This window comes from Mytilus californianus, unplaced genomic scaffold (assembly GCF_021869535.1).
Source record: "Mytilus californianus isolate M0D057914Y unplaced genomic scaffold, xbMytCali1.0.p SCAF_11, whole genome shotgun sequence".
In the NCBI taxonomy this organism is placed as follows: domain Eukaryota; kingdom Metazoa; phylum Mollusca; class Bivalvia; order Mytilida; family Mytilidae; genus Mytilus; species Mytilus californianus.
The window spans coordinates 24403796-24428084 of record NW_026262593.1 but is presented as its reverse complement, the minus strand read 5'-3'; the positions used below and the strand labels follow the sequence as shown (position 1 = coordinate 24428084).

Below are 24289 nucleotides of genomic sequence, written 5' to 3'. Positions count from 1 at the left end.
CAATTTATAATCAAAAAAATAAAATCCCATAGGGTTCTATAGTAAAACCCTCTTTTCTTTTTGCCCCTCAAAGTACCTCTTTATAAACCCCATTGCACAAACAAAACCCTGATTGCACCACTAGACATGTTAGTCTAACATATTGTGAAACCCTAAGTTAATCTGACAAGCGGTTTTGGAGAACAGGTGCAGACAAGTTCAAATTTAAAAGCGGCGGAAGAGGAAGAAGAAGAAGAAGAAGAAGAAGAAGAAGAATAATAATAATAACTGAGCAAAAACAATAAGTCTTCCCAAACTTCGTTTGGGAGACTTAATCAAATTAGAATATAGCAAAGTGCTCTCGACCAATGAAATTGTAGAATTTGACGTCTCTTAATTGTGAAGAATGAATGTAAATCATGTTCTTAGTAAGGGATTATCCTATTATTTGGGTCTATTTACAGTTCAAAACAAAGACTTTCTATAAATGAGTTACAACTGCCCCGAAGCACATTTATCAGATTGAAAGGATTTATCACACAGTGATTGAAAATGACTAAAAGTTGAATTGTGAAACAAAAAAATCAAAATAAGTTGAAGTCTACTGGTGCAGTAAAACTGGTACCTTTAATGTTATTATGAAAATATTAATAACTTTAAATTACTGAAAAATTAGACAGTATCAAAGCAATGCAAAAAATGAAAAAAGTTTTAAAATAAAAAACAACCTAAATCTTTAGCTTTCCAAAACTCTGATAACTGGACTAGCGTTTGGGAAGAATAGTTATTTCCAATATTCCGTTAAAATTTAAAAAAAAGGAATTTAATTTAAGTTTTGAATGTATTTAAAACTTTTAAAGGCATTTTATTTGAACATTCCCCTGTTATAATGAAATAGTATTTGATTTAAGAAGCCGGAACAAAATATTGGCTGTGAAACATTTTTTTTTAATATTTCCCAAATTATAAGAATGTCCTTACATCACTAAAACTAATCCATAAATGAAATGCCGAAAAAGGAAGTCATGCATCAATTATAAACATTGCACTGACAAGGACACTAATTCTTGAATACAACCAATCAGGAGATCATTTGAGCCTTGAGCACTTTACAATATTCTAAGTTTGTAAGAGAATGATAATCCCTTACTTCATGATAAGTACTCGCTAACGCTCGTACTTAATCATGAAGAAAGGGATTATCATTCTCTTACATATACACAGAGAACCAGACACACACACTAGAATACATACATGTTAAGTACCCTTCGATTGTTGGCCCGGCATTACAAGATTTTAAATACAATCTGTGATCAACATATTGTAAGAAACAAATGTAACATGACATAACTTTTAAGTATGATTAGTTTTGGAAGAATTGTAGCTCATATAACCAGTCTTAATGTATAGACTTAGTATATATATCTCATATGAACTGCCTGAAAAAAAAACAATTAAACTTCTGGCTCAATAACAATTTATTTGATAACACAAATTATTCTGAGGTTAACAATCATATTTAGTGGACGCTAACATCACTAAGTACAAGCCATTGTAACCTATTGTCATCACAGGAAACAGATAGTAGCTCAACTTCTAAACTAGGTGAACATGGATGATTTAGTACAAAAACATAACACAAAATATATATGATTACGGAACAACCTTAGAGTGCACCAATAATGCGATAATTATAATCCAGATCATCAATAATAAAAGGCAAGAAAACCTATCAATTTCTCATCTCAAAACTGTTTTAAAGATGATTTTTTTCCCCTCGTAACATGTTAACACCACTCCTCATATGTAAAAAGATTCATGTCAGAAGTATTTTAAATTTGCAAGTTATTTTTTTTCTCAGAAGTTATTTAAATTTGTAAGTTAAATTTTCTCAAGTGTATTAAAAGTAGCAAAATTTTTATAGGAATAATATAAACTTAAGGAGATCTGGTATAATTGCCACCAAGAGTCTACATATTTTAAGTAACTATAGATCACTTTTCATCCTTCAACAATCAGCAAAACCCATACAGTATAGTCATCTTTAAAAGGCCCCAACATGAAAAATGTAGAACAATTCAAACAAAAAAACCCAAGCTTATTTCATTACTGTAAAATAAATATAAATAATTCAATATCAAATTATTATACCTCATTTATAGTCAGATCAGTCTACATATCATAGAAAGACTGGCATATGACTTTTGAAAAAGGTCCCTTCATCAAAATTTGGTTGGGGAGATATCAGCAGCTCTTCATAATTATGCAGTTTCCAAATGAGCAAGTTCAAAAAGGGTTAAAATTTGTTCTAAGATTTTGATATTTTTAATCAGGCCAAAATATTACAAATTTCACATAGAAATAGTTGTGATATAGCTATTAATGTACAGTAACTTCATTGTGGCACATCACATTAAAAATGACCCCTCAAGTATGCATTATTTGTGTTGTAACGTCAGTTTTGGTAAAATTTTCAATAATTCTTTACAGTTTTTCGCATAATTTACTTTGGCCACCACCCATGATCCAGAAAATTTTTGTGTCTAGGGATTCAATATCATCATTGGCAACTTTTGGCTACAGAACATTTTGGATCCTAGGTTGCGGCTAGGGGATTTCTCAAGCTTGCAGGTCCAAAAAATGCACAAAATCGTCATTTTTTTAACAATGTATCCAAAATGTGCTGACTTTGAAACCTAGCATGTACTATAATGAAGAGATTTTTTAAATCTAGTATTAATGCTTTTGAAATATATCCATTTAAGAACCAAATTATGGTCATTTTGAAATATTATGATAAAGTTGAAATTCAAGGCCATATTTGGCCTAAAGTGAACCTTGTCCTTTGTTATTTAAGTTTAATTTGAATGTTTTACATATAAAACAAATACTTCTTTCTTTTGAGAGAAGTTAGAAAGTAAGATTATTGTTTAAATCAGGTTTCCTAAAAAAAAAAAGATCTGCTCCTTAAGTTATGCTGAATAACACTAAATATTATTTAATAGCAATCATTTGTTAGTGAATAGTTTACAAAAATTATCAGTACAACAAGAAATAAGATTATATTTTTCTTTCAATAATATGGGACTCTTTTTGAAGTATTTATTGAAATGTTTATTGTGCTGAACTTATCATTAAATACGGTTTTAGACTTTTTTTTCAGTTTACTTCTTTTAATAACATAAATCACATCTCCACAGCAGTCACAGTATTATGTGCAATAAACAAAATAGAAATTAAAAAAATAATTTTAGGGGTTAGGGGGGAGGGGGTGGGAGTTAGAATTACAATTATCTTGCAGTTGCCAAGTCTTCTGATTTGACAGTACACAATGCAAATTTTAGATTTTGTGTGGATATATTTTTTAAACTATCCTTCACAGGTTCAGCAAAATAGCAGGTGTGCTAAGAGCCCTTACATGTGGAGAGAAGCTCATATAGACCAACACCATTGTTGATTATTTAGTTGATACTTGCATGTGATCTTTATTTGCTGGTCCATAATTTTAAATTGGCTATTTTTTTTTTATCATAACCAGTAGATAGGCCTTCTTTCTATAATATTATGACTGCACTTAATGTGACATGATGGATCTTTACCTATTTGTTTTTAGTTTTTAATTACCTTATATACATAATGATTTAATTTTAAATCAAATTTTTAAATTTCAGTGAAAAATTAGGCCAAATAATGCCCTTTTTGCACTCTGTCCATTATTTACTGGCAATTCAATAACATTTGTGGCATCCTAATTATTTTATTAATGAACGACAAATTTAAGTATTCAGAATGTACAAATACATAGGCTTGTACTGGGGATTCTTTATTTTTGTAAGTACCAATTTTTGTGCATTTTCACTGATATTTGATTTCATGGTTGACAAATTTTACAAATAAGCGTATGTGCTTCACTGAAAATTTAAGGGGTACCGAACACCTATCCAAGTTAACTCTTTAAAAACCAGCTGAACGTTTTAATTACATACTATTAGTAAAGAGAAATCAAGCTTCTCTATGATCAAAATTAGTGTTTGTCAAACTGCTATATATCCAATGAAATTATTCCTGTAAAAAGTGTGGTTCAAATTTTTTGAAATTTCTTTATCAACAGGCCTATAAAGTAACTATTTTGTCAAAATTTTATGAAAATTAAACAAGCCAAATCTATGTTTGTCATAGAATTGGGTGCCCCCTTAAATTTGTGATTTACCTATATGCACAAATTCCACAAAAATTGGTATCCAACAAAAAATAATGAATTAACAGTATGCAAAATTTGTAAAAGCCAAGATGTCAAGTTTCCATGAAATTCAATAACTGTAGCTATAACCCTTATAATCTAATCATGGCTTCATTTGGACTGTTCTAAACTGAAGTCGAAACTATATACAGTAAAAATTAAGCTTTCACATAAATTTTAAGTTTCAACTATAGACTTAGTGTGTTAGACATTCCAGTATATTCTATTGAAAATGTAATATAAAAAACCTTATTTCTACTTTTAACTTCAGTGTTTGTTTTTTTTAATATCATTTCTTATTTGTTACAAAATTCTAAATTCTTATAAAAAAGATTTTTTTAAAGAAAAAGCTAGACTTGTCCTATGCAAAGAATGTTGTTTCTAAACTTTATAATACTGAAGCTAAAGGCTAGTTACCATCTCCTAGCAAAAAACACTATTTCAAAATCTTTAAAAAGCCTATGGAAACCATACTCGAAACATCAACAAGGTCTGTCTTGTTTTCTTATCTTAAGTAAAAGCATGAAACAAATTTAATGAAGGTTAAATGAGGTTCTACACAGTTTTACATTGTATTGTCATTTTTAAGATGTAGGGCCTTATTGTTAACAAAACTAGTAAGATGAGGATATCACATGTCATTCATCACACCTACATTTACCTCCCCTGAAACTGTTTAGTCTCTTCTTAAGATAGATGGGGGTCTAAATTAAAATCCATAGAATTTTTTAATAATTTGTCAAAATGTAGTTTATATCATACTTTTTTCCAAAATATATTAAAAAGTATTGGTCACCGGGCGTTTTTTCACGCTACAGGTTGTGCAAAATTGTCAATTTTTTGTATAGTTATGCATGGAAAACCCAAGTTTGTGTGATAAAAAGAAAACTACACCATAGAATTTTAAGATAAAATATGAGAAGATAGCTCTAATAATATGCTTTCAGATAAGAAAAAGAAAAAATGGGGTCACCTGACTCGTTTTCTTGCTACATATTGAAATAGGTAAATTCACAACACATTCTATTATAAAAATTACTTTATCTGAGTTATTTCCCCTTATATCTGAGTTATCTCCCCTTTAGTGACAAAGTTTGGGAGAAAATGAATCAAACAAAACTACAGTCGTAAATATGACAAAACATATAATTTTCTATATTAACATAAAAAGTCTTACACATGAATTACATACTACTCTCGAAATAGGCACATTTCATTAAAGATCTAGACCCATTGTTATCGGCTATTTCAAAATCCAAGATGGAGGAAGACACTCCAGCTACCTTAAGGAGGAGTAATTCTAGGAATCAGACAAGTAAAAAAATTGTCAATGAAAAAAAATCTGAAACTGATCATACTAATAAAATGGGATTAAGGTTGCTAAGTAGAAAGAAACAATCTGTATTTTGGATCTATAGATATGCACTTTTAAGATATTTCTACAGATTACACTTAAAATAACAAAATCAGGGGAAATAACTCACTATTTCATTCAAATTGTTATCATTCTTTTATGTGAAAATATAAGAGAAATTTGGAGAAATTTGTTTTTCACAAAACACAGGTAGAATCAAAATTTTTCATTTCTCATCAATAGCACTACCATATATACTAACTGCATGGTTAAATTGATGGCCTATTGTTACATGTGACTAATTTTTAATGAAACTGCCATGATTCTTACAAAAACTTACAACTATAAAAATACAAGGCACTTAGATACTTGACCTGATACAGATCGTTCCTTTTATGTCCAATTTTAGCCTAAGATTATGCTATGTACTTATATGCTGATGTGAATTTACATTAAATGCATTCAAAGCTAAAAATATCTACATGTCTGCAATGATAATAATACATATATATACAATGATAAAAGCTACTGTATCTAAACTTCCAAAACCTCTTTGAGGTTCACAAGGTATTAGGTTTATGTTAAAAGGTAAGTTAAAACGGTTCCAATAGTTGGGGAAAATACAGCAGTAACCCAAGCTTACAATGTTAAGAAACTCTTGCAGTGTTTTCAATATTTTTATACCATTTGGCTTACATTGTTAATTTTCAAATAAATGCATAAAAAGTAAGGTTACCATGTTTTTTTTTATAGAAAACTAAAAACAATGTTCCCTAGAGAGTAAAATTAAAATTGAGAATGGAATTGGGGAATGTGTCAAAGAGACAACAACCCGACCATAGAGCAGACAACAGCCGAAGGCCACTAATGGGTCTTCAATGCAGTGTTTCCCTAATTGTCCCTCAAATAAAGCAAGGAAATATCTTTTTAAATAATTGGAAATGATAATTGACATCTCAAAACAAATTTGAAATGTAAAGCAAAATCAAACAACAATAAAGACAAAAAAACAAAAAATCATTGTGAAATTATGCTGTTATAATTAATAGAAACACATTCAGAAAAATTCCACCAAGGATTTTTTCTTGCAATCTTGACAGAACATACATCTAGCAGTACATTATCAATTGTAAAAGAAAAAAAATGGGTGTCCCAAGTGCATATTTTGCAGCTAAAAGCAGTAAACCTAACTTTGTAAATACTGGGCATCCCATTTACTCGTCTGTGGCTAACTTGCCAGAATATTCTTCATACAACATCCTTTATGCATTCAACCCATTCGTCACAAAGAATCATTGTCCTTTATCGGTACTTATTGATGATCAAAAAGTAGCAATTCCTCATTTAAAGGATAAAAGAGCATCAAAGAGGTATTAAAAGTTCAAATTAATGCATCTATGATAAGAAAATCTTGATCTAGAGATACCAAGTTTCGTAAAAAATTCTGTCAATGTTTGGCAAAACTATTGATGCATCAAAAAACTTAACACAGACTGAAACTAAATATTTGACAACACAGAAGCTATCAAAATATTGAATCCTTTTGTCTTTTTTTTACAATTGTTGTCCTAGGCAAGACTAAATCTTTTTTAACATCAAATCTATGTAATCTAAAAATTCATTTTTAACCTGCAACAAAATATACTAGAAAATGTAGAATCTATGTCAAATAACTAAAAAATATATATGATTGGCCTAAAATCTTTTACAAATTAAGTATAAACTTTAGGCTACAATTACCTGGAGAACCTAAACCCATATCTTGGCACACTGTGTGTAAAATTGGCACACAGAGACCTTGTACTTTGACACTCATATTATGTCATATTAAATGACTATCAGTGTACAAATGTTCAAATGCTCTTTAAAAAAAATACCTCTTAACATTGAAATGTCATTAGGGGTGGATTTTCATGAATATAAATGTACCATATTTATATATTTGTATAACATCTGATGTGTGCATATCAATGAACCAGCATGACTGGATTGATTTTCTCTCTCTTTCCTTCTTTTGGAACCTTTGTTCAGCTTTTTGTTATTCTTGGACCTTAGCTCGATGTCAAACCTCGGCCCTGTTAGTCTCATATCAGCCATTCTTTGTAATCCTTTAATTTTTTTCTGACAATTTGTGATTTCACTAAATCATTGTGAATCTTAAAGTTAAGGTTTTGCAGCAATTACATATTCAACACATGAAACAATAACATTCCCTTTTTAAAAATATGCAGCAAATGATCGTACAAACATGTACTGCTGTCAAAAAATAAATTTTCAATCATTTTACAAAAATCAAGGATATAAATATAAATTGAACACTTAAAAAAGGTTTCAAAACATGAAATATAACAAAGAGGTTTGTGTTTTGACTGATTTTGGCACTTCTATGTCTCTTCCTTTTGTTCATGATTTATTATCTCTGGAAATCAAATCCTGCTGTTCCATCTGGACCTTTAGGTTGACGTAATACTTCAACACAATTATTATTTGTGTTTAAGTCTTTGAACAGCTGTGTAACTCTGTAATGAAAAAATGACAAACATTAAATATACAATCTGATCAATTTATAAACGTACAGGTAGTTTGTGAAACAAAACTGTACAATGGTTCTTTGTTTACAAGGAAGCATAATTATCTCTACATTTTTTTGTATCTGTTCAAAAATTCTCAAATATCTAGTATGTTTCAGAACAAAAGAATAACTTATCTTCTTACAGAATTTTTTTTTACAGCTATTCAAACTCAAGTTCTCAAAAGATGAAGAGTGACAACAAAAATATTATAGTCCCTTGATACATGTATATAGCACTGACACTTTCAAGAATGCACAAAAGCTTTAAAATTATGCAACTCAAGTCAGTCTTATGAGAATTACATATTGCATGTGGCGCTAGATTTCTTTTCTTCATGAAAATACTCAATATTTTTTCCAGTTAAGGTAAATAAATATATTCTTGAGACAACTTCTTATATATGTACTATTTCACTTTTCTCTTTCAATGTATACATTAAAACAAAATGTTCTACTTACTGCTCAAATATAATAATTGTCGTTTTCACATATATAATTTCCTGTCAAATTGTCTAACTAATACGATGATGTGCCTAAGGATGATCGAAATAATTGATTTTTTTCTGTCTTTTCAGTGAATTTGTTGGTCAAAGTATGACACTATTTATTAATTTCTTTGTCTGCAATAAATAGTCTGTTTTTGTTGAGATGATTCCACATCTGTGCTATCGACATCTAGCAAAGATTTTTGCTCAAACAGAAGACTTTTTGAACTAGCATTGAAGTGTCAGGTTTTGCTGTTTTGAAGACCTCATTGTGACTTTGAGATGATGAACAGCAATATATAAAGCACTGTTTGTCTGCTTTTGGTTTTTTCAAGAGAGTGATGGAATTTTGTCTCATGAATTCATACACAACTTCGTTTTTTTTGTGAGGGACAATAAAAGGATAGCTATCTTTCTTTATTGGTCATAGTCAATGATTGTTCTATATTATGACAGAATCAGTTCAAGTTATTGACAATCACAAACAATGAACTGATGAATATGAATTCTGTTATGAATGTCATGATCTATTTGATATTTAAATGGGACATTTCATAAGAACACTAAATTCTTAGGTTTCTGAAGTTTTATCAAAAGAAATAAGCTTTTCATTTTCTCCATATTTTAGTTAAGGATATTTGACGTCTTAGCCTTTGATCTTGTGCACTTCATCTATGTCAATGTAAATTTCTCCAAGTTCATAAAAGGGATTCCAAAATTCTAAAAGATTTAGAAATCTAACAATGTACTGCCCTACCTTTCCTCTGGACTCCTCTCCTGAGGCTCCTCCTCATTGCCATCTCCATTACCATAAGCTGGTCCTAAGATACGTAGTCTTGCTTCAGCATATTCAGCCTCCCTTTGTTCTAAAGTTTTTGTTGGTATATTTGATCTGAAAATATTCAATAAACTTCTAAAGTGAACCATTTATGAATATTAATATGTATCAGCATGGATATGGAGTCTGTAATACGTGTAACATGAAGCACTTCTGTTCAGCCTAGATAAAGAAGATTCTTTAAAGTACTTTAAAAACATCTCTGTTTCTCAAACTGAAGCGTTCTAGTTCATATCATAATGATCATTCATTAAATCACACTAATTGAACAGAACTTCCTAAACAATAAAGTTTTTTCTGCAATTTGCTTACATGTACATAGATCAATTATCCCTTTCTGTTAAATATTAATTTTCAGCAGTGGGCAAGGCCAGAAAGTCAGTTGTTAAAGCTTTAAAAAGAACCCTTGGGAGTTTTCCTTTTATTAAATATTCATAACTTTAACTACTATATAACTAATACAGAGGTCAACAAATTTAAGTTACCTGATTTGACTTCATTATTTTTAGAAGGATTAATTTCAAGGTTTTGTCCTGATTGTTTTAAGAATTTTTTCGAGTTAATGCATAATTCAATTAAACTGTAAACTGACAGGTAAATTGAGCAAAAGATCATTTTTACACGTATATAATTGATTTTTCAAGAGAATAACTAATAAAAAGATAAAGCTTGTTGGAAAAATATCAAGAAAATTTTATCATCACTTACTTCAAATTTTTTTAAGTGTGACACTAATTTTTCATCATTTCCTTATTCTAACAAGTGAGTATAATTTCTAAATTATTCAAATCAAAGTAAAACCTACTGCTCCCTCTTGGAGATTATTTCTTTTAACTACATTTATTCACATTTTCACTTTATTTTTTCCAGTCAGTATGTTTCATAGCCTAATTAATAATTCTTATAATACATCAATTGATCTTTACACAGGTAACCTAATGTGCATCAGCATTAACTCCAATTTCCTTACATTAAATAAATTATAACTGATGCATAAGCCAGATACAGATACAGAAACAAATTAAACAAGTGAAACTGTGAGCTACCGCTCACTGATGATACCCCGCCCAAATATTTCAGTAAACAGGAAGTTGTTGAGTGATGTATCTGAAAACTCATCACACGGTATAGCTGACTCATATAAACCCTGAAACAAAATTTCAGAAATCCTTGTAATGTAGTTTCTGAGATAAATGTGAAGAAAATTTTCAACTATTTGGATGTCATGTGTAAAATGATGTAAGTGTTTGGTAAACAGGAAGTTGTTGAGTGATGAATCTTAAAATGCATCACACGATAAAGCTGACTCATATAAACCCTGAAACCAAATTTCAGAAATCCTTGTAATGTAGTTCCTGAGAAAAATGTGATGAAAAATATTCATGGGACTGACGGATGAACGGACTGACTGACAGATGGACGGATGGATGGACGGACAGACAGAGGTAAAAAAGTATACCCCCACTTTTTTAAAGCGGGGTATAAAAACCCTGACCTAAGAGACATGATTCTATAATAGCAGCATGTTATTAATGTACACATGTATGTAAAATATCCACCTTTTATCATTAGATGTTGCTGCTGTATCAGTTTGTCTCTTTAGTATTTTAACTTGTGGTTGATATTGTGTTCTATCACTACTGTCTGTCACCATTCCTTGTGCAGGAAGACACTTTCTGAAACAGAAGATGAAAACATTCATTTTTCAAATCCTAAATTTCTTACTGTAGGCTATAAACTTACCAAAAATATGAAACAAAATCTATTGTTGTTGGTTCATTTTGATTGAGAATTTTATGACTTAAAACCAGATATAAAATCAATGAAATGATACTTTCCTTGATTTATTAATGGTGCAATGCATGTGTCAAATCTGATCTCATCACATTTCCAAGAAACATTAGCAATTGAATTATTTAATGATTTCTTTCACTGTTGGAATGGAATTTTTTTATTTAGATTTAAAAAAATATATATATTTACGTGTCTAGCTACAATTTCAAGGCAAAGAGAACTGGAATCATTTCATATAAAGGGCTAATAGAGTTTAGTCTAAAAAAACAACAATGATGAAATATTTCTGTATAGAAAGTTCTGCATCAGGTACATATATGCTAGAGACAAAACCTATTTTGTATATTTTGTGTTTGTAATACTAAGAATTGGCACTTCTTACAATTATCATGAATAACAGAACCACTTAAGGTCAAGTTGCAGTAAATGGGCTATGTCACAGATTTTGGTAAAATTTGCATACAACTTTAGCTCATTGAACTATAACTGAAAATCGAAAAAATAATGTATTTATCTCTTTTATCATCTGAAATATTACTGATTTTTTTACTGAAGGTTTTTCGCTGATTCTATGTGCTTTCTATACTAATGTTCACCTATTTTGAAAGAATTCAATCAGTAAAATTTCAGATAATAAAAGAGATAAATGCATTTTTTTTTAATTTCATTTATAGTCCAACGAGCCAAGGTTGTATGTAAAATTTTAGAAAAATCTGTCACATAGCCCATTTACTGTTCCTTGACCTTAAATGTAAGTATGGATATTTATAGTGGTATTGTTAAATTACATAAATAAATACTTGCCCTATAGATTTGTATATCAGGCATGTCAGGGCACTGTCAGAGATTACTTTTATGTAAGATAGGATGAGTTATCTCCCCTACTGACTTTTATTTTTATAAAGAAAATGAAAACAATATTAATGTGTAGGTCTTTACTAAATAACTATTTTTTATCCACTAGTATATCTGCAGTATGGAAGGGTGTGTGTGTGTATGGGTTTGGGATGTCTGACTATGATTCATATCGGCAGTGGGCCACTGACTGATTCTAATTTTGAATTATACGTTACTCATACACACATCTTACATGTATTAAAGGCTTTTAATTTATGATTAAAAGAGATGTGTGTTAGGTGTGTCTCAATGAGACAACAACACAATAATCCAGAATTGAAAAATCAAATTTAAGTATAAACCCTAATTTGTGAAATCTATGAAATTATACATACTTCTCATCTGCTGATGTCTTAATCTCCTTTAGTTTTTTGTCCAGAACCTGTAAAAATTTAAAGAGGTCATATTTAGTTCTGTATATGACTTAGGTTAATTATTTTTTTAATTTCAGGTACCTGTTTATTTCACATTATAAGTTTTATGAACTAGATTAGTTCGTCTTTTTTTTCTTTATCTCATAAATTTAAATTTAAACTTGTTAAATACAAAATGTACATAAAATTATGTATGAAACTAGATTTGTCAAAGCAACATGCTCGCAAGAATAGCTTGCAGCCATTTTAAGGAGTGGAAAATTTGAAAGTCCAAAGCCTGTAATTTCAACAAAAATCAGCAGAGCAGAACCAAACGTAAACTCAATCTGTTATTCATCATAGTAGACTCACATATTAAAAATCAGCTAGATATGTGAAGGCGTTTAGAAAAATAGTCTGTGTTTCTCGTTTTTTATATAGATAAGACCGTTGGTTTTCCTGTTTGAATGGTTATACACTAGTCATTTTTGGGGCCCTTTATAGCTTGCTGTTCAGTGTGAGCCAAGGCTTCGTGTTGAAGGCCATACTCTGACCTATAATGGTTTACTTTTACAAATTGTGACTTGGATGGAGAGTTGTCTTATTGGCACTCATACAACATCTTCTTATATCTATAGATGTATAACTGTTCGTTTTGGAATGACAAAATGACAGATAAGGGTAACACTATATGGCCCCACAAAAATGCCAGTACATGTACTTGGTGTACAAGTAATGATTTTTTGTTTTTGTTTTTATTTTACTTATCATTTGTTACTTATAAAATAAATGGAGAATGTGTCCCCATGGACACAGATGATACCCCCGCTTGCATACAACATTATAAATGGACATAACTCAAGAACAATAAAAGTGACGCTACCCAAATTTGTACTTGATCTGAGTTTTGTGGTAATAAGTATTGTGTATAGGTCTGATAATGTTTGGTTGGGACAAACTTAAGTTACAGAACGGAAACTAAAAATTTTGCAATTTTTCGATTTTTAATTGGGCATAACTCGATAATGATTAAAGTGACGCCACTAAAATTCATCTTGATCTGTATTTTGTGGTATAAAGCATTGTGTAAAAGTTTCATAACATTTGCATTTGGTTGGTTGTTGAAAACAGGTGAAATTGATAATAATTACTATAATTGAGGATCAATATATATCATTTTCACTCAATTAAATCTCATTTGAACTACAGAACTACGATTTTTGCTTCTTGTTTACATCATGCAAATTTAAGTTCCTTGAGTAATAATTTATGGCAGATGTAATAATAGATAAATGCTATCTACCTTTTGCATAATCATCTGCTATATTCGTGATATTGTTACACATGGAACTGAATGCATACAAAAAACAAAAGTTAAAATTTTTTGAATTTAGTGAAAATTAACTACCTCAGATATACTGCACAGTTAATAAAAAGTACTCTTCCCTTTGAGGGTGGATTCAGGATTTTTCAAATGGGGTGTCATTCCAAAAAAAGAAGAATTATTGCTGAGGCCAAAACAATTTGACGATTTTATGCTTAAACATGATATATTTTCCAATCAACTTGAATTTCCCAGTGACCTTGAAGATACGACATGTCATATTTTTCTGAGACTGTTAATTACCTCTTTACACTAAATCCATTGGTTGTTGGATGTTTACTGATTGATTTCTTTTATTAGTTGATATTGGCTTTGAACTAGCTGTCAGTAACTGCAATTACTGTCAGATCTGTACTTTGTTTCTTTTTTGTTGTTAGGGATGTATAAATACCCTGACACATCCAGTTTGTGTTTTTGTTAAGATGTTTTTCTGCTTTGTAACGATTTGATGTGTTCAGCCATTTTCAGCTGATTTTTAAAGTTTGCTGTAACACCACTGTCGCAGGTTAGGGGGAGGTTTGAACTTCACAAACATGACAAACATGTTTAACCCTGCAACATTCTTTATGTGCCTGTCCCAAGTCAGGAGCCTGTAGTTCAGTGGTTGTCGTTGGTTCATGTCTGTCATATTTGTTTTTTGTAAATTGTTTTGTTATAAATTAGGCCGTTAGTTTTCTCAATTGAATTGTTTCACATTTTTCATGCAGGGGAATTTATAGCCTACTCAATACAGTACGGGTTTTTCTCATTGTTGAAAGCCGTATGGTTGCCTATAATTGCTTACATCCACTTCATTTGAACTTTGGTGGATGGTTGTCTCATTGGCAGCCACACCACATCTCCTTATTTTCATATAGTTGATCAATTAACAACTTTGTACAAACTTTGATGTTTCAAATTATGAAATAGAAAGTGTTTCTCGTTTCTTAAACTAGTAATATCTAAATCTTTAATCAGTGTTTCAAAGTCAAACAGGATAATGTTTTTTTTTGTAATTTCTGCCAAAAACAGAAATGTATTTTCATTGATTTTAGAATATCCCAATAAATGAAATCTGATTTGGATTAGTTTTGTGCTCAATGGAATTAATCATGACTTTTTAAATATTTATTCCTTTTTGGTAACTATTTTGGGATAAAGTTTAATGAGGTTCATATTAAAGTACATGCATGTATGTGCCAAAACGGAGGGAAAGAATAAGCTGCAGATCAATCAGACTTCGTTTACATGTGACATGTCTTTAAAGTTAATACAGTAGAAAAATAGTTGGGGCGGAGAGTGGAGGGAGGAGAGTTAAAAAATGAAAAGTGAAACTTTTTTCCTGTTCATTTTGCACTATAAATTTAGGTGTACATTTGTCCACCGTTCATCTTCCTCTAAGCATATTCTTGAGGGAAAGAAAAGCAATTAATCTACATGTAATACAGTATACTCAATAACCCTTTCAGTAATGATTTGTAATAAACCGATTTAAAAGTACATGAAATGGAACTAAAACTGTAGGAGATGTGGATTATATGCCAATAAGATGGCAATCACATGTCAAAATCAAAGAGCTGAAAGCTCTGAGGAAAAATGACGCCACTGTCTCTAATATTGTGATATTTTTTATGCAAGTCTTGATTTTCACATACCGTAATTAGTTTAACATTCCAACATGTCTCGTAAGCATATAATTGATATTCGTATATGTGTGTGTTATGTGAAGATGACAACTGGCTGTTTTTTTAGTACAAATGTATAGGTCAAGACTACCTGAATGATCTACAGTATCCAATGACTACTGGCTGTTTTTTCTATAAATAAATAGGTCAAGAGTACCCGAATGATCTACAATAGCCAATGACTACTGGCTGTTCTTTTGTACTAATAAATAGGTCAAGACTATTTGAATGATCTACAATATCCAATGACTACTGGCTGTTCTTTTGTACATATAAATAAAGACTACCTGAATGATCTAAAGTATTCTAAGTAATTTGATTTTTGTCTTGCAATTACATTTTTCTAAATCAAGAATATAGACTACTAGCATGACTAGTATCCTTTTCAAACCAAATGATTATGAAGAGCCTGTTGTTATCAAGCTCTTATACCCCACATACTCATTAAATAAGTTACTAGTGACCTAGTTAATTCTGTTACTTGAAGCAAATTATTTCTGTAGATTTAGACAATAGTATAATATTGTTTTACTAGTTTTATTTCACCTTGAAGATTAGACAAATAGGGATACTCCTTTGATTTTTTATTTCATGTCAGTCAGGTCGCTTTATATGAAACTTGAAACCACTTCTCTGCCATATTGTTATTTCATAACAACTCTGCCCTTGACCATGTTGACCCATGTAATTGATATTCATTCTTTGACCATATATCATAGTCAGTTAGTTTTTGATTTTGCACTCCCACACCACCTTTCAGGTCAAATGTCTGTCTCCATTTAAGTTAATGACATTGAACAATCATGGTATTAAACACAATTTCAATAGTGATAATGCTGTTCTAGTAGGTCACCATATATTCAACTTGGGTAGCATTCCAGTTATTGAAATTTGTGTCAGATTAGAACACTGATCTAGACCTTTAGGAATGGATCTTACAATTTAATATGGAGCCAAAGTATGGGACCCTACACGGTAACAAAAAAAAAACAAGCTTGAACATGTTGAAAGGATACAACGTCAAGCGGCAAAATCTATCACCAGAAATTACAAGTCAAGAGAGGATGGACGGGATACGTCTCTAAAATGCTTGCCTAACTGGAACTACAACAAGATCTCCAGACAAGACGAACAAGGATATGAAGCCAGAAGTTAATATTTATGTAAAAAGTAGTTGAGGGGCTGATTCCCGCTATTGAACCATACTGTCATTCTATAATATTATTGCGTAAGTATTTCTGTATTGTCCTTGTTATTGGTCCATGTCTTGGTGTATTGGTCTGAGGCGAAGCCGAAGGCCAATACTGCTGGCCGAGGACCAACAATAAGGCCAATACAGAAATACATGTAATAGTATCTTTATTAATTAACTACAGTGTTACAATATTTTTTTATTTCATTTCACAAGAGATAAACATTTTTACCTTGAAGTGGAAGTATCCAAATCTCAGTTTCTTTTTATAAGATGCAATATCTAATGATTTGGTGCCGTTTCCATGTATCTTCAGCCTTTTCTCATCTGGTAAATTTTTCTACCCTTTCCAGTCACTATAAAGTGTTACAACTTTAATTTAGACACAACACATAAATAGTAATTGGAAAGGTACTGCCATTGCATGTGTAATGCAAATATATTTAAAAAAAAATAATGTAAGAGTTGAAATTGATACAACTATCCATAAGCCAATTGACCAAAGAACGAAGATTTGCGCAATTACAGAATGCATATGCCTGGTTCGGGTTTAAAAATAAAAGACCGTTTACAAAACATGAGAAGCGAAAGTAAACAGTAAAAATCGATTTGTACCATCGACCTGATGAAATTATGAGGTCGTCAAGAAATGAACTTTGTGATAATTTACTCGTTCCCCAAACCTGAAATAATTCCATCGTCTACTTTCAAAATGCTTTTCAAATGAATGGGACCGTCTTTAACCTAAAATATATGCCATACTGAACGTTTCAGCTTGTTTATGGTGAGTAAATAAAAACTGCGTCGTACAAACAACTTTTTTCTTTCAGTTTGCGTTTATCGTGACTTACGATCTAAAAACTAGAGACGTTCCGAAATCCTGTTTTGGCCGGATCAGAACTCGGCCAATACGGAAAAAAATCTGTATTGGCCGAGTTGACATCTTATATTCCATATGCAGTTTTCATCATATTAAGTACAATAACAATGTAGTTAATTAATAATGATACAGTTACAGACTCTGCTGCTATAACTTTGTAAACAAAGATTCATACGCACCGCGTGGGTATAACCGTATTACTAATGTCCGATTATTAAAATCTTCGTAAATCTGGATAAAGACCAGTTTCTATCCAATGGATATCAAAATGATTCCGATTATTACTTTTTTAATGATTGTAAAGTTGAAATGGCATGAAAGGCTGACATTATTTCGGAGAACTATTTTGTCTAGCGATTGCTGATCATTGGAGGGTAAAAAGTCCAACACCATAACAAAACGGATCTATTTATCATGTATACATACCGAGTGTTTACGATTGTAAGACATGTGCATAAAAGTGAAAGCTCGAATAAATATGAAAAATATAACAAAGGGATAGCTCCAAATACCATTTAATAACAAAAAACATATGGACAGGTCAAGATATCTTTTTGGTAAATAAAATAACGTATGTAAGCTGGATCCCGTCCGACTACAACACTTTGTTCGAGTGTAGCGTAATACAAGCAGATTCCAGTTAGTATGTAAAATAGTAAATATGAAACCGAGTGCGGTAGGCGGAGGTATAATCAACTTCCGTTAGTTCTGGTCAATGGTATCGGAAACATGCCGCTGATAGCGTCATTTTCCAAAAAAACAACCTAAGGACATCTAATGGGTAACATATACAGTGATTTTACTATCACTCATCCTTTTTGCCATTTATGAAACGAGTTTTGATTTGTACATTTGAAGAAAGTATTTCTGATGAATTTCGTCACTTAAATATGTAAAAGTAAAAAAATAAATTGCACAATATTTTATATGGTGACAAGTTTATGACAAGTTTTGATCCCAAGCTAATGAACGGTAAACCGAAAAAAAGTCACACATTTGATAAAAGTAGGAAAAAAAGCCACAAATCTGATAAGAAATAATGTCAATTTTTTAACAAATGTTTAATGGTAATTCATTTCTTTTCTCTTCTTTTAAAGTTATACGGAACTTTCAAATGTCCAGACAGTAGGAAAGGTTAATATTAAATTGAAGCCATTTAATTAGTTAATTACTGTCTGTTGAATTGTTTTAAAAACTTGACATTTTCATGGACAACATTTTGCTTATAATATCTTAGAAAATTCATCAAATTGCTATAAACACAAACATTGAAATAGCAGACCCCTGTATTTTAACATAAAACGATGTTGAAATATTCTGAAACACTATCTATCATGTCTATAGTTGTTATTAACTACATACAATTTCAAATGATTTTCTCAAACTATTTCCATACATCATGTACATTAGGGATATATAATGTATATGTTTCTGCCTTCATCTTAACAAAAATCTATTCATAATTATATACATGTATATTCAAAACTAAATGTATACCAAATTTACTAAGTTTTGTATTATTGTGACTTTATTTCCTGTGACCTTTTTTCCTGTGACTTTTTTTCCTGTGACTTTTTATCCTGTGACTTTTTTCCGTGACTTGTTTTCCTGTGACTTTTTTTCCTACATTCTAATGAACGGATACAAGTATCAACTAGTGTCATAATTTGTTGGTTACAGGTAATCCATTTATCTGATTGATCATTAATGATCATCAAAACAATGAATTCATACATGTGCAAATAGAATTGGTCAGTCGGCATTTCGTCATTTGGTATGAAATTGTTGATACCACACATTTACAGTAGTTTCATGATGAAAACGTGATTGACAGAGAGACAAAAACCATATTGAACATATTCAAACACTTCGTTTTTCTTGATTACGTTAAAAATGTCAAATTCAGACGTATTTTGTCAGTGCCTGCCCTCACTTTTGATCTATATAATAACAATAAAATGCTCCGCAGGGCGCAGCTTGATACGACCGCAGAGGTCGAACCCTGAACAGTTGGGGCAAGTATGGACACAACATTCAAGCTTGATACAGCTTTGCATTTGGATTGTGATTAAATATTTGACACAGCATAGGTTTCTGACACAGAATGAATGTGGTCTAAGAACTTAAAAATTTTAAATTGGACATTCACCTATTATCATGATTATGGTCCAATATCCAAAATCTAAATACATGGTTAGATTCAGCATATCAAAGAACCCCAAGAATTCAATTTTTGATGATATCAAACAAAGTTTAATTTTGGACCCTTTCGACCTCAATGTGGACAAAGTTGATAACGCGGCCCAAAAATCAAAAATCTAAATACATGGTTAGATTCGGCATATCAAAGAACCCCAATAATTCAATTTTTGATGAAATCAAACAAAGTTTAATTTTGGACCCTTTGGACCTCAATGTGGACCAATTTAAAAACGGGGCCCAAAATCCAAAAACTAAATACACGGTTAGATTCAGCATATTAAAGAAACCCAAGAATTCAAGAATAAAACCCCATTGAAATTGGTCAAGAAATAAGCAATTTATACGAAGTATCTTCTTTTGCACAATACTGTGCAATTAAATATTTCTTGCTATTGCGCAATACTGTACAATTGACAATTTCTTGCTATTGCGCAATATTGTGCTATTGGATATTTCTTGCTATTGCGCAATACTGTGCAATTGAAGATTTCTTGCTATTGCGCAATACTGTGCAATTGAAGATTTCTTGCTATTGTGCAATACTGCGCAATTGAAAATTTCTTGCTATTGCACAATACTTACTATATAATAATATACACATCCTGTTTGGTGTGTATCTCCTACCATATCATTATTATTTGCTTTTAAATATAAATCAGAAATAACCAACTTAAAATGGAAAATTTTAAAAGAAAAAAAAAAGGAAAAAAAAAAAAATCCCCCCCCCCAAATTTTTTGAACCCCCTTATGATTCATCACCCCCAAACTCAATCCCAGCCTTCCCTTTGTGGAATGGTACCTTGCAGTACAATTTCAGAGAGATCCATACACTTGAACACAAGTTATTGTCTGGAAACTAGAAAAATGTGTTTTTTGGCCCCTTTTTGGCCCCAAATTCCTAAACGTTTTGGGCAATTACCCCCAAACTCAAACCCAGCTTTCCCTTTGTGATATGGAACCTTGTAGTACAATTTCAGAAAGATCCATACACTTACACACAAGTTATTGTCCTGAAACCAGAAAAATGCTTGTTTTTTGCCCCTTTTGGCCCCTAATTCCTAAATTATTGAGGCAATTACCCCCATCATCAATCCCAGCCTTCCCTTTGTGGAATGGTACCTTGCAGTACAATTTCAGAGAGATCCATAAACTTGAACACAAGTTATTGTCTGGAAACTAGAAAAATGCTTATTTTTGGCCCCTTTTTGGCCCCCAATTCCTAAACGTTTCGGCAATTACCCCCAAACTCAATTCCAGCTTTCCCTTTGTGATATGGAACCTTGTAGTACAATTTCAGAAAGATCCATACACTTACACACAAGTTATTGTTATGAAACTAGAAAAATGCTTGTTTTTTGCCCCTTTTTTGGCCCCTAATTCCTAAAATTTTGAGGCAATTACCCCCAAAATCCATCCCAGCATTCCTTTTGTGATATGGAACCTTGTGGTACAATGTCAGAGAGATCCATACACTAACACACAAGTTATGTCTGGAAGTTACAAAAATGCTTATTTTTGGCCCCTAATTCCTTTACTGTTGGTACCATAACCCCCAAAATCAATCCCAACCTTCCTTTTGTGGTATTGAACCTTGTGGTAAAATTTCATAGAGATCCATTCACTTTAACTAAAGTTAGAGTGCGAAAACCAATGTGTCTTCGGACGACGCCGGACGACGCCAGACGACGACGACGATGACGACGACGACGCCAACGTCATACCAATATACGACCACAAAAATTTTTTTGCGGTCGTATAAAAAGGGCAGCCATTATTTAAATGTGCTTCTACTGTGTATAATCCTCCGATGAGTAGGAGCACACCCCAAATTCAAGAAAGAAACTATATTATAAATTTGTACCTTGAAGAAACCTGGTGGTCCTTACTTTTATTTGTATTGCAAAATACCAAAATTGTGTCGGTCCTTCGCAAAATTTTGGTATTCAAAACCTTCTGACCACCACCATGTGTAACCAATCTCTAGCTAATGGTTAAATTGAAGGTCACATGAATACGGATTCAATAAGATAAAATTATTCACTTGCAAGTGAATAATTCATCAGCGATGTTTTTTTAATTTATTTTGACAAAATTGAACCAAACTGGCTTCTAAAAGTGAATTATTATTTCACTATTTCACTTTCATTAATGATTGAACAAAAAAAATCTTTTTTAAAAAATTTTTTTATATCTCGTACCTAATGCCCCTTTAAAACATTAAAACAATAAGAAATAGTGTGGCTGAATCAACTATTGCAGAAACGACTGTGGCCTAAATAGTACTCAAGTGTTCTCCCCAGAAATTTTGTAAGGAGCAAAATTTCAAGGGAGTGTTGCTCTTTTTTAGAGTGAACTATTGTGACCTGAAGCAATCAGTCATAAATCATGATATGCAATGCAATATGAATTTCTACTTCTACTTTGTAGTGACAGCCTTCAACACATTGAAGTTTATGTCACTTGTAATACGCATGGCTTAGTGGAGACGTATATACAGTGAAAATTAACAATTTTATAATTATCAACAAAATTGATTATAACATTTTTACATAGTCATGATCATGATGATAGTGCACATTTTTATGTTATTTATTTTTTAATATTAACATGATTAAGATAAAACTATTTACACATGATAAATTTACTGACTGTAGGTGTAGGTTGAAACAGCTGCTTTTTTTTTATGTGTTTAATAATGCACAGTATTAATAAATAATAAGAATATATATATGTGAAATAAATTCATTTTTAAACACAAAAACTTCTAATTCCATCATCTGCCTTTTGCTTAACCCCTTTTTTATTTGCAGAGAACATGTTGATTTGGTAATAAAATTGAATACATATATGTTTAGATATATATATGGTATATAACTTTTTAAAACAAAAATATTGTAACGGACAGCTGACCAGTTTCCATAGTTTGATATTACGCTTCCATGTGAATAATTGTCAAAACGTTTCTTTGGCAGGTAGACATGGTTGATATAAACGTAACTTGACAAATTTAAGACCAGTGAAATTTTTACATAAATGGTCAAGTAATCGCACACCAACAATGCGTAAATACAATGTATTTGCGATCTATTTCTTCAATTTTTGCACTGAAGTTTTTAAAAACGTTTATTTTCTACAAAAAATATCTACATGTATTTTCTTGATAATCATTTACGCTATAACCTGATTACATCTTCTAATAAGGCTGGCACAGGTAAAGCAGAGACTTGTATTATCAGATATCGCGTAACATTGGCTGACCTCTCAGCAGTGATATATGCAACTTGACAATTTTAACTAACATGGTACTGTGACCAAAACACCTGTGGCCAACTGGTTGTGTGGCCAAAACATCTTGAAAGCTTTGGGAAGAAGCCTGAATATCCAAATAGTTAATTATTTAAAATTTACCAAACCTTTTGCTACATAAAGGCATATTTCCCCCTTTCTTTATCCTACAAGAGAAAATTTTCGAAGAGCCGTGGATTGTGGAATATTGTCCTCATATCACCAACGTGACCAAAATGTAGGCATCGTCACTTTCAACACGTCGAGCGAACAGGTGAAAAAGTTTGATCTTATACTGCACAAATTATTAAGGAAATTAAAATCTAAAAAGTTGGTCATCCTCCCTTCAGTCATACAGGAATTAAGGTACTTACGGAACATAAATTATTTCTAGATTACCCTGCAGATTGACAATTCTGAAAGTGCTTGAAACTTTAATAGAGCAGGGATACAGGCGCGCCTTCTATCTGGTAAATGACGTGATAAAGGCGTGCGAAATTGACTATCTTTTCCAGTGAAAGACATGATTCCAGAAGTAGCCTATTGACAGAAACAAGTGCCTGTGTTCTTACATCATACATGCATATATTTAGATGATATGCAGACTAACAAAACTTTCCTGTATAAGACAAATTCTATCAATATTATGTCAGAGTTTCCAAAATATTAGATCGGATTGCTCAAGATGGACGAAGATTGAATATCATCATACCGTGTTATCTTCCAGTTCTTCCCAACTATCGAGTACGTCTCCAACTAGATCAGATTCATCAGTATTCATATCTTATTTGGGTCTAAACAGTTATGACAGAAATGAAATATTAATCAGGCAATTTTTCTCCATTTATGAAATTTGAAACCATGACAAATTGTATCTGATTTTGGTGCCAAAAGTTGCTTCTTTCAGTTTAATTCATCATGTCGTTTGATGTTGGAATCTGGTACTAAATTAACGGTAAAAATTTAATTCTTAGACGGAGAAAGGATTACTTGCGACCGAAAACCAGTACCAAACAATTTAATATTCTAATATTAACGGAAAAGGTCCTGAAATAATATCCGGAAAAAAACTACAATTTTTATACGACCGCAAAAAAATTTTTGTGGTCGTATATTGGTATGACGTTGGCGTCGTCGTCGTCGTCGTCCGGCGTCGTCGTCGTCGTCGTC

General features: G+C 31.5%; 1 protein-coding gene across 1 annotated transcript; it reads right to left on the bottom strand.

Annotated features, from left to right (window-relative positions):
• Positions 1 to 7004: 7004 nt before the first annotated feature.
• On the bottom strand, positions 7005 to 24055 carry LOC127719763 (SUZ domain-containing protein 1-like). The gene is made up of 5 exons (XM_052226018.1): positions 23832 to 24055; positions 12495 to 12541; positions 11028 to 11144; positions 9388 to 9522; positions 7005 to 8092 (listed from the first exon to the last, which is right to left on the bottom strand). Exons 1-5 carry the CDS (start codon positions 23898 to 23900, stop codon positions 7987 to 7989), a joined length of 474 nt encoding a protein of 157 aa, XP_052081978.1. The 5' UTR covers positions 23901 to 24055; the 3' UTR covers positions 7005 to 7986.
• Positions 24056 to 24289: the final 234 nt, after the last annotated feature.